The sequence below is a fragment of the Lampetra planeri genome, chromosome 15 (genome assembly GCF_965212315.1).
Source record: "Lampetra planeri chromosome 15, kcLamPlan1.2.h2, whole genome shotgun sequence".
Lineage (NCBI taxonomy): Eukaryota > Metazoa > Chordata > Hyperoartia > Petromyzontiformes > Petromyzontidae > Lampetra > Lampetra planeri.
Window position 1 is genome coordinate 10,963,200 of NC_136121.1, and position 11,991 is coordinate 10,975,190.

At 45.5% G+C, this 11,991-nt stretch overlaps 1 protein-coding gene across 1 annotated transcript; it reads right to left on the minus strand.

Annotated features, from left to right (window-relative positions):
* Nucleotides 1-745: 745 nt before the first annotated feature.
* LOC144722726 (uncharacterized) lies at nt 746-4,723 on the minus strand. Its single transcript, XM_078601077.1, has 2 exons — nt 4,591-4,723; nt 746-4,418 (listed from the first exon to the last, which is right to left on the minus strand). The coding sequence occupies exon 2, from the start codon at nt 4,295-4,297 to the stop codon at nt 3,239-3,241; it is 1,059 nt and encodes a 352-aa protein (XP_078457203.1). The 5' UTR covers nt 4,298-4,418; nt 4,591-4,723; the 3' UTR covers nt 746-3,238.
* Nucleotides 4,724-11,991: the final 7,268 nt, after the last annotated feature.

Below are 11,991 nucleotides of genomic sequence, written 5' to 3' on the forward strand. Positions count from 1 at the left end.
GAGACGACCCTACCGTTGTACTGTATGATGTCTGTATGCCTATACTCCCCGCCTTCTGAACCGTACCTGGGCCTCACCCCCATTCCACCAACCCGCACTTGAAGTACATCCAAACAGACGGCGTGGAGGAAGCCCTCATACAACACTCGTTTGACAAAGCACTCTCTACTCGTACAAGAAAGCAGTCATTTATAACAGTTTTTTTAATACTCCTCTACCTACGAACGAGTTATGTTTCAAAGGTATGTTCGTAAGTCGAGTTGTTCGTAAGTTCTACTTTACTCCTGTCCATTCCAAACATGTTGTACGGCATGTGCACTAAACACGGAGAATGGCTTTAAAAGTTGTATAATCTCTTGTAGATGTAGATGCCACCACCCACCATCTATTGCGCGGCAATTGACCTTGCGACTCTCGGTCCGAACAGGCAACTGGACATACGGGACAGGTGTGTTTGTATCTCTGAAAGTTAGTAAGTGGAATATTCGCAAGTAGAGGAGTCCCTGTGTATCTTGATTTGCACAAACATCTGAACAATGGTGAGCATGTGCATTCCTTCCTTGCTTGGGTGTACATCACTATTGAAAGGTCTGTGTGACACTGATGAGCATAGGATGTGAACGCTATTGGGTCTCGCATTTCCTTGTGCGAGAGTCACGCTTGCTGCCACACACGCCCACCATTTCCTCTTAAGCTCTCACTGGCAATGCCGTGCTTTTTACATTGATCAATGGACAAACGAGACCACATTTGAAGACATTTATTTCACAGTAGCTGATTGTAAAGTGGACAAACAATGAACACCCCCCCCGCCTCCACGTAAAATAAGTCCATGAAAGCACCTCAAAATATATTACCATTTTACTCGTTGTAACCATGAAAGAAAAATAAATAAATTTCGATTTAAAGCTTTCGTGACTGCAGGGATTCATCTTCTTGGTTCCTTCGGTAAAGTCTCACTGGTGAGAATTGTATTTTATTATTTTTATTATTTTATTATTTCCCTTCTACGTGACTTCACCGAAAGAACCAAGAAGACAACATAAATAAATCACAGTTTCATTTTCGTACAGGGATGCTGTATAGCGGAGCAATACAGCACACGTAATAACTGCTAAGATATCTCGCCCCTGAAGAAAAATACACGATTCTGTGTAACTCGAGGCGCTGGAAACGAATTCAACAGCCACAACGCGCTGCGTGGGTTTGAGGAGGCTGCAGTCTGTGAGCTTTCTTACGTTTTGAAACTCCACGCTGTGTTTATTGCCGTACGACGCCCGTGCATACTAATGCTAACCATTTGCATTCAAGATGCACGGCTATGTAAAATACACGCAATCTTTAATGTATTAGGGTACATTACGTACAATTGCTCAGAATGTTTGTAAATGTTTGAAAATGTTTGATTTTATATATATTTACAACTGCTTTGGCGGTGGAATAAATAAATGGGAGTTAAAATGTCGAGTTGACCAGAATATAAACAGGATTTGGCCAAGAAGACCCCTTTATGAGAAATGAGGCTTTACTGAGGCCTTATGATGACTCCCTTGACCCAACTCATCCTTTGTCCCCGTCATATTGATTACCTTGTATATTATTACTAATTGCACCACAGCCTGTGTTTACTCATTGGAGAGGCGGCGGTGGGGAGTCATTTGGCATCTTGTGGCCATGCATACTTGAGAACGGCAGTGGGATTTGGACATCCCAGAGCGAAAAAAAAAATTGTGCATTCCACAATTGAACTGCAAATGTGTGTGTGCCTGTGTAATAATGACCGCCGATGGTGCAGACAGAGCTAATGCCACTTTTGGACGTTTGTATATCATCACCGCATAACTGGCCATTTCGAATTGCCACACAGGTAAGAAATAACTTGTACAGCTCTCCGATGTGGTGATAGGGTTGTACCGCGCGTTTTTGTTCGGCACGATGTCCGAAGTTTTAGCTCCACGTGCTTGGAGCTTCTTTGGGAACTGAATTATATATATTTTTTTATATGCACTGAATTTAGTTCCTGAAAGAGAACCTCCCCACCACACGGCGCGAAACGTTGGACATCGCGCCGAACAGAACGCAGTTTAAACCATCAACCTCATTTGCGTGCTATATACAGCGCGATCGCGACATCATTGTAAGTAATTTGTACGTCTGTGTGCTTAAATGCGAGTAATTGACCAATACAAGTGATGCAGATATAGATAATTGTGCATTGACACCCGTGAAAGTAACACCTGCAGTTTGTCGACCAGATTTGACCAAAAGCATAGCGACACGTGGGGATCGCCTGCCTTCGATCGGTTGTAGCTGACAGAGCAGAGGCTTCTGCCCACAAAATGCCCCAAGCCTGCCACGGGGCTGTGCTGGAGGTGAAATTTCCAGATTGAAAGGGTCAAAACTCGACCTCGACAATTGAAAATGACAGCTTCTCCACAACGGCAGCTGCGTTGGGTTGAAAGCACCCGGCCATTCCACTTTCCACAACCCTGACAGTTTAAGTTCCAGTTGTCAGCTAACCCTTTCTCTCTCTCTCTTAGAATTTCTTGGTTTTAACACAACAGTTTTATTTCAAAAATAAAACATTCGAAGGGTATTTTATTATTATAGTTGCCATGCTGCATTATTGAACCTCCATTCCAGAGTATTTCATTTGATATAAAAAAAAAATTGACAAAAGGATAAACATTGGTGTTTAACAATTTGCATTACCGTTTGCAAAGTCAAACCTATTATATTATGTACACGCACATATTGTATATATATACAACGATAGTTCCATGCTCACACACAGTCGAATATCGAGGTGGCCAGCACCACAGATTTAATTCACTGCACCAGCTAATAATTTAGGGCTGATGCTATCTTTTCGTTGTAAATTGAACTCAGGTTACCTGGTTCGTATCGCACTGCACTTACCACTGCCATCCGCACTCCCCCCCCCCCGTATACATATATGATAATTATTTCCTGTTATATACGAATTACACATGATGCACGGATTTGTTGATGACGTAAACGGGGGCGCTAAGAAATGCAAGTAAGTTTGCACGGTTGGCTATAACTTGCGAGATGTTATCGATGCAGTCTTGATAAAAAAATAACTCACAATATTCTTGTGCAAATGTTCGCGCACGGGGTTGTTCTTGGACATGCGATCCCCGCAGACAGAAACTGTGACTTGGAGATATCTGGTCTGACAGATTTATTCGACACGCAGCTTTTGTAAGCCAGTAGTTTAGGTGACCGTGTCATTGGACCTTTCTTTTGGACAAGCGATGCAGTTAATGACGGCATAAATCCCATATCCGATCATGATGAGTGGTGACAAAGCGACCAACAACATCGCGAAGAGCACCCATAGCACAGTCTTTCCAAATCTGAAAAATCTCTCCTTGTGTGGATTGGCCTTCTTGGCTGGCGTAACACTTGCAGTTACACGCTGTTGCTGCTGCTGCTGATGATGATGATGATTGTATTGCTGCTGAGAATTATGAACGTAAGTCTCGTTTGATACCCAAGCGCTGGCTTTCCTGCCGAGTGTGAGAATGTAAGATTCGGTGTCGTTTATGATTGAACTTTGAACAGACAGGCTGTCAGCGCCGAGCGAATTCCTAAAACTTTTCCAGTGACTTAAGCGCACAGATCCATTGGTGGGCCGCACATCTTGCGTGACAGAACCTTGTCGTTGCTCCAGCGAAACTTTGTATGCTCCGTCAGAGGCCGTGTCGCCGTTTTTGGAGCAAGGTGGACGTTCATCGAACGAAAGTTTGTCCGATTGCACAGTCGGAGTGTCCCGTTGACACGCAGCCTCCAGCAACAGATCGCAGTCGATCACAATGGTGTTTGGCAGTTGGTCCACACTTAAGGTGGCATCGGCGTTCCGCTCTGCTGACAAGTCCACAAAGACGTTGCCGGGCTCCACGAACGATATTTCAACAGCGTCGTCAGCCCGCGGTGCGTTTTCGGCAAGTTTGTAACGCGATGGTGTTTCGTGCGAGCCGTGCTCATTGTCTCGGTCAGGTGGCACGGGACCAGCGTTGACACTGATTTCGGACGTGTTCACAACGGCGGTCTCCGAAACGCGCGCATGCTCACTGGCGCAGTTCGCAGGCGGCGGTGTTTCGTCGAGGCTGAGACTAGGCGGCCTCGCACCTGCAGGAGGTGCGCACGCTGAAAAGGGATTGATGCTCGTCATGGTCAAATCGGCGTCGGCATCTCGACTGCCGCCGCCGACGTCCAAAGTGTGGGCCTCTGCGTCGGCACCGTGGCATTCAGAAGAGTCCGACTCGGACATTGCAGCTTCGCGAACAAGCGCTCGAATATGCAACACGTGGCCCAATGGCGAGAACGTAGAAGCCCCCTTGTTTTTTGTGTGTTCTTCTTTGCCCTTCAATTCATCAACATGCGCGCATCACCTGAAAGAAAGAAAGGCACAAAACAAGCCGCGCCGTTCAGGCAAAACATTTCACATTCTTACGATACGATTACAGTTATAGCCTCGGTCGCGTTTTTAACGGGTTACAATGTACAGGGTGGACATTGAACTACAACGACTTCTTCAAATCGGAGTCGCTATAGTCATCTCACCAGCTGTCAAGATCTTGAACCGTTGCGAGTCTTTGGAGCTTCAACCCAGTGAGTCTTCTCCTCCCCAGGTCTCGTAACAGCGACTTGCTTTGCCCTCAAATGCCGTTGGGGGAGTTTTAGTTTGTTCCACCACGGCCTCGCCTGGCATAATCGTAACATTATCATACTGACGCAACCCACGTCACTGATTCCAGTAAAAGGTGTATTTTTAGAACGACACACACACCTCGGCTAACCCGCCAGACCAGATTTCTTGTTTACAATGAGCCACGGGCACGAAAAAAAAAGTTTATCAGTCGCGAGGGACTTGGGACGGAGCGGCGGACACTTTTCTAATCTTTGTATGGCTATTTGGCATCGTAAATACAGTGATTGTTTTCGGCGTTTGCTTTAAAAAGAGGGAGGGAGGGAATTGTATGAGAAATGGCCGAGTGGCTCAGAAGATTAGATATCAAGTAACTGAGCTGGCTACTGCTGAGATGCTGCGATCGAATTGGGGCAGGCGTCCGTGATTAAACTGGTTTTTCAAGTGCAGTATCGGTTGATGGTCTGAGCCAGGTCAGAAAGGGGGAGGTGAAAACATCCGAAAGCACGCGATGCGGTGGCCACCGTCTTTGTTCGATGGTTAGCCAAATGCCGCTGTTTTGCGAGGATGACCGGAGTCCACGTGGTGGTTGATGTTCCTTGTGGCCCGCACTCTTAGCACGAAGCGTCGCATTGCTCTGTGAGAGATCCGAATGGATGCTTCATCTCGTGACACCGATAGCACAATCGCTATAAATTTGAGGTTAAACAACACGAAAAAAGAAGACAAACAATAACGAAAGAATTGTACGTAACCCGATTGCGTCTCCTCAAAGTTCAGTCTGGTTATTATGGCGAACTCATGCCTCCTGGCATACCTTGACATTTGCATTTCGAGACATTTTAAAATCGTTGCTTCCTGAAGAAGAAAAATGGGATGCTGCCTTGCTGTAATGGTTAGCACACTGGACTTGCATTCCAGAGGTCAAAGGTTCAATCTCTTGGCGCGGCAGCTGAAACAATGGTCATGTTTCTTGAATCTCCCCCCGCGCCCCCCGCCTCTGTACAACCAGCAGTACGAGTCCACCACAGCGGATCGTGTGGTGGTGGTGGGGGGCATTGTGGGTATTTTACACCTCTTGCAAGACATCTGGACAGCGTGTGAGAGTTGTGTCCAAAAACACTCTCCTTAGGGGCTTGCAAGAGCTCCCTCTTGTGGATGCCCTTCCAGTGACAACGACTTACTTCAACGCGATGTAATTCCACATGTTTCAGACCGTGCGGTGTCATGTTGAACACGTGAGTAAAAGAAAAAAATACACGAGTTGCCTCTCCAGGTGCATGCCAACGGTAAAAGACTGTAATAAATCAACCGACGCTTGCTCACGACGACCATTCTATTGAGGATGTTTTGTGTACATTGGGAGCTGTGTGCGCGCGCATTAGACACATGAAGAAAAAAAACGTCCCCTTGAGTTCAAATGTGTGTTTCACCAGAGAAAACGATAGAGCCACATGCACTCCGGTTTAATTATAGACAAACGTGATAAAGGTACAGTCTCACCGAAAGATCAGGTACAGGTGCGACCCTGTTATTTCTTGCTCACGTCACAGTTGGGCAGAAAGGCCTCGACTGAAGGGGCAGAGCTCCTCTACAGAGCTCCTCTGGAGGGTATCTTTGGTCTACTCTTCCATGCCGGCCCGATGTCTTGGAAGAGGTAGGGGGGGGGGGGTATACCCACAATTTATCCCAACAAATACGACTTGCCGATCAGCTGACTACGGTTGCACCCTGGTATTCCTGCAAGGGGCAATTTTAAGATGCAGAAATTGCTCATTGTTTCAGCTGCTGTGCCGGGGGAGATCGATCCGGTCGGTCACCGGTGCGCTGCAAGTTCGGCGTGTTTAGACCATCCCACCAGGGGCATCATCTCGTGTGCGCGAGGCACACGCTCTGAGAATTATTCTGAAAATGTGCCTCGCCTCTTGAGTCAGTGGCGTTTTCAGCCATTAAAGGAGCGATGCAGTGTTGTCGCAGCCCCTTGCACTCCTAGTTTAATTACAGTTTCATTCTAGATTTGAAGCTTTCGTGACTGCAAGGATTCATATTCTTAGGTTTTTTAGGTAAAGTCACGTAGGTAAAAAAATTAAATAAAAAATAATAAAAGTAAAATAAAAATAAAATAAAAATCACGACGTTTCGGAGGCAACACAAGCTTCCGTCTTCAGGTGGAACCGAATATTAATTACAGTTATAGCAAAAATAACGAATCCACAGTGTCACTGACGCACAGCGATGTTTCCAGAAAAGAACAAAAAATTTACTATCAGGGCACGATTATTTATTTTAATGTGTAGAGAAGTTCCGACGGACGTACTCGGAGTTAAGGGCTTTCGCCAGGGTTTATTAAAGCTGTTACAATATTACACAGCAGGGTACACAACTCCCAGGGGCTAGGGGTCCTACTCTGAGTCCGGGTCCCTGCCGGCTAGCTCCGGTCTCTCTCTCTCGTGTCGGATCGTGGACTCTGCCGACTCCACCGACCGCTGGAGAGAAAAGCACCTCTACGGCTACCACCGGCTTCTCCCCAGACTCCCTATTGACCTATTCGATCCTTCTCTCTACCCCTGGTTCCCTCTTCACCCTTCTTACTCTACCCGTTCCCACAGTGACCCCGCTTACGTCACGGGGTATCCCTTAAGTACCCTAGGAGACGTGACGTCATCGCACTGAACGGAACATCTGACGTCACGTCCCCATTTTACTCCTCTACATATGTACATACTTAACATCGGGATGGTGGTATTCGTGCACGGTGCTATGCTGGCGCGCCTCCACGTCACCTGCGCGCCGTGTCGGGGCCGTGATTAACATGAGCGGTGGAGGGCTGACGCCTGAAGCGGTGTTGCAACCTCGCGCCTCCCTCCACTTCACCGACCCGGTCGAACAAACAACGCGTGGACGGTGGGAACGAAGCGCCTTCGTCAAAGGGCGGATTGACTAAACGGGCTGCGGATGATTGTTGTTGGGTTACATTTTTTGTTTTCAAAAAATTTTCGCGGTGAGGATTTTTTACATTTTGTTTACGGATTCATTGCCGAAGTTGCCACGGTTTCTCAGCAGAGACTTACAAATGCACGTCATCGGTTATCCGGCACCGCGCGATAATTATCTGGTTGCTTCCAACATTATCCGGCGGTCTGGCGCCGATCTGGCGAAACCGCTCCAAAGGCGATCGGCAGCACCATGTCACGTGACAGACGACAAAAAAACCCCAGCTACGCTTGATGTCAGTGTTTTAAATATTGCATACAGTACATTATACACTACATAGAACTTAAGCAATGAAAATAATACCGTTGGTCATCGAATTATTCCGGCTGCTTTCATCGTTATCCGGCAGCCCCGGGCTTGATCCGGCGAAACGGCTCCAAAGGCTGTAACCAGTCCGGCAAAAGGCATCGTGCGTGTGTGTGTGACAAAGTTGCCACACTTAAACAATGACAATAATGCACGTATCTACATCCCCCCGTTGCACAGAGTCTTCGAGATTGGAGTTAATGAGTGCGGTAGAGTAAATACGGTAACTTTTTAAAGTAGGATGTTGAGTTTTTTTATGCCAATTTCAAATTGTGAACACATTTAAAACACAAAAAAACCCATACACAACACCTAAAAACAAAATGGTATGCAAGGATGTGCAAAAATAAGCTATTTTAAAAAAATGTTTAGTGATTATCCGGCGTTTTTTTAAAATCCGGCGCTCCGTCCTCCAAGCCGCAAGATAATCGATGATCTATCTACTATGTGTATTATGTACGTTGAACTTCTTTCGCACCGTACGTAGGCAGAGATGGGAGGGGAATTGAACAATACGAAGAACACGGACCATCCTCGAACAAAAAAAAAATGCATCACTCAGTTGGACAAGAGTACACCAGGAGTGCCAGCACCACGATCGATTAATGATCAGTCATTATCAATCAACTTTCAGGACGAAGGCCTTCCCATGATCTCACCTCAATCTCTGTTCAGTTCTGTGACGTAACAGATCCACCAGGCGCTGTGACACGAAACTATTTTCATCGCCATGTCCTCCTGGACACGTTAATGGTTGATTCCTTCTGAACTTTATTGCTTCTAGATTTGAAGTTTTAAACTTTATTGCTCTAGTATATTGCTTTGAATCATTGACAAGGGCTGTGGCCTGGAGTGGGGGCAACTATGGCAAGTATTTCTGAGAAGTGCAGTGACTATACAGTCATTGCGATGAGGGTACAAGTACAATTATGAGTTAAACATTGAATCTTTTTGCGTGCGCGTGTGTGGTAAAATCACTTCCGTTGCGTGGCACCGCATGAAACATCTCATCGCCTATCGTCCCCTTTGACTTCGAGACTCATGGTGGTTTGCTGCATTTGTTTAAACATGCAAACGTTGAATTTCGATTTAAAGCTTTCGTGACTGCAGGGATTCATCTTCTTGGTTCTTTCGGTAAAGTCACGTAGAAGGGAAATAATACAAATAATACAAATAAAACATAATAAAATAATTCTCACGACGTTTCGGCCACAACGCAAGCAGCCGTCCTCAGGTGAAGACCAGGTGTTTTATTTTTTTTTTATTTTATTATTTCCATTCTACGTGACTTTACCGAAAGAACCAAGAAGATGCAAACGTTGGTTTTCCATTTTTCTTGGGCTCGTCAAGCAGTCACGCGTGTTCACAAATCCTGCCGGATTTACCAGAGATGTAAATGGCAAGTGATCACTCGCTCTCTCTCTCTCTAACACAGCGGTTGATGGGAATTTTAAACTTTTTTGGTGCAGAGTCATCGTCCTAAATGTCCAATTTTTTACTGTCTAACTTTATATGTACATAATAAGATGGGTAGTTCATTAACGTGTTTAGTGTTTCGCTTTTGAGCGAAACACTAAACACCTGCCTATAAAACTCAAGCAAGCGCTTGCCTGTCAAAAACACAAGCAAACAAAGTCTGCCTGTAATGAGCTTTTAAATCCACAACATGTTTTAGTACTTTCAAAACCTTCCACGGTGTCTGCAGGATAACAGCAGCAGAGATATGTCATACGTATAAGTTTAGCAATACAGTATATAGTCCTGAGAAACCTGCACACACAACTCAATTGTCAACCATTATTCAAAATACATTCTTGTGCTAAGTATAGCGACGAAAGGTTTTTTTTTTTACAATGAGACAATTGTTCTGCCTTTGGCACCTGCTTTCTTTTAATAAACGAGGAAAGAGATGGCTGGATTACTCTGAGGTCAGGGTACTAAAGCCGGCATTGCCCAGATCCTGGGTTCAAATCTGGGATTCGGCCATCCAAGAGGAAGCAAGGTACTCAAGTGTAGTGAGTTGATGGTTTCATCCCAGTCACCAGTTTCATTCATAACAAATATTAGATTGAGGTCTTACCTCATTTGGTTGAAGTCCAACTCTGGAATATGTAGTTGGCAAGCGATCAACATGTTTATATATATCTCTGTAGCAGGGAATGTGGAAAGGTAAACTCCCTCGGGTGTGGCTAAATATAGATCACCGAAAGGCATTTCAGAAATCTTGTGATATTTGCTACTTTAGGATGCTCTCTAAAAATACGATTACACAGCTCCGCAACAATTGTGAATAGATATTGTTTTGAAACAGTATGTCGAAGGCACAATAGGAGTATAATGTGGGGGATAAAAAAGTGCGCAAAAAACATGTAAACACATACATTGCATGTACTGAAAAAATTCTAATCATTGCATCGACATGTGGATTTCACAACAAGTCAAGTCACCCATGAACTGTGCATCGGGCAACTGTTAAAACACGTGCCCAGCATGCCTTCCCTGGCACTGACCACCGTGTACTTGACCCAACTTAATTCTCAAATTCAATCACCTGGAAATTATACTGGTAGGAACCTCCTGGTTACACCAGCCCACAGGGGATTATTGTGTCCGTCGTGTAGGGAGGGGCTGGGTGGGGAGGGTGGGGCTGGGTGGGGAGGGTGGGGCTGGGTGGGGAGGGTGGGGCTGGGTGGGGGGTGGGAGGGGTGGGGCTGGGTGGGGAGGGGCTGGTCACCCCGTGGTGCCCTTATAAAACTCAACATTTAACCTACTCACGCCGGCTTGTGCCCACCCTCACAGTCGGGCATTTTTGCGGAATACACCACGCCGCCGTTGACCCTGGCCATTGACCGAGCAACCGAACGTTCCTACCAGCTCCCTCCGCAGGAATGTTTGTTTAAGGTGGGCGAAAGGAGGAGGAGCAGCAGCAGCACAAGCTGCGAACAGGTCAAATGTCAGGTTGCCCAGGGACCGACCCAAACCAACCCTGCAGTGCCATAGAGTGTGTGTACGATGGCTGAATCCCAGATTTGATCCTAGAACCTCTGCAATGCCTGTTTTAGTACTCTGACCTCAGAGTCATCCAGTCATCTCTTTCCTCGTTCATTAAAATGGTGTGTGCATGCGTGGGAATGACAAAATAAATTCGTTCTCAATGTAGTAAATAGTGTGTGGTGTGTAGTGTAGTGTATAGTGTAGTGTGAAGTATTGTACTGTGACGTATAGTGTAGTGGTAGTCGTGTTCTCGGTTTTTTTAAATCCTTTATATTAAGTTCGCTTGCTTGCGTGCTTGCGTGCTTGCTTGCTTGCTTACGACGTGCAAATCTTTCGGTCGTTTTTTAACCCACTTCCCGTGATCCAATCGAGCTGACATTTTCCACACAGACTCGTTGTGCGTGACAATTAATTTTTGTGAAAGTTTTGTTCCAACATTTTACACTGTTTAGGATTTTTTTTTCAAATATTCAATTTCCAATTGCTTAATGCTGGCAGACAATCATCTGACCCATAGGTGGCAGCCATCTCAAGCCAGAGGACGAGAGGACTCTAGCCGCCACGCATATAAAGGATTTAGAGTGAAAAACTTTGTTTTTACGGGTTAATTTTTTAAAATTTTACCTGTGCTGAACGCGATCTTGAGTTTGTCACACACTGTGCAGCATTTGCATAATTCATGATGACATATGGAAGGTTTTTAAACGAAAATAATTCCTTGTGGGGCATTTGTTGTAGGAGCATCACTGCTTGGAAACCACACCTGGTGTGAACTTTATATATATATAGTACAGATCATTACATACTATAATCTGCTCGGATGATTAACGTGCCTTAAAATACACTGCCCTGAACAGACTGTCGGAGAGAGATGTCTAATGGCCAATTGGGAGTGGTCAATTCCATGCTTGCCATGATGGATGCCTGTTTATCTTTACATGAATATTAACCGCCTTGTAGGTAAAGGTTGTTCCATTTAAAAGTGGAGATGACCGGGTGACATGGTGCTGAAGTTTACACAT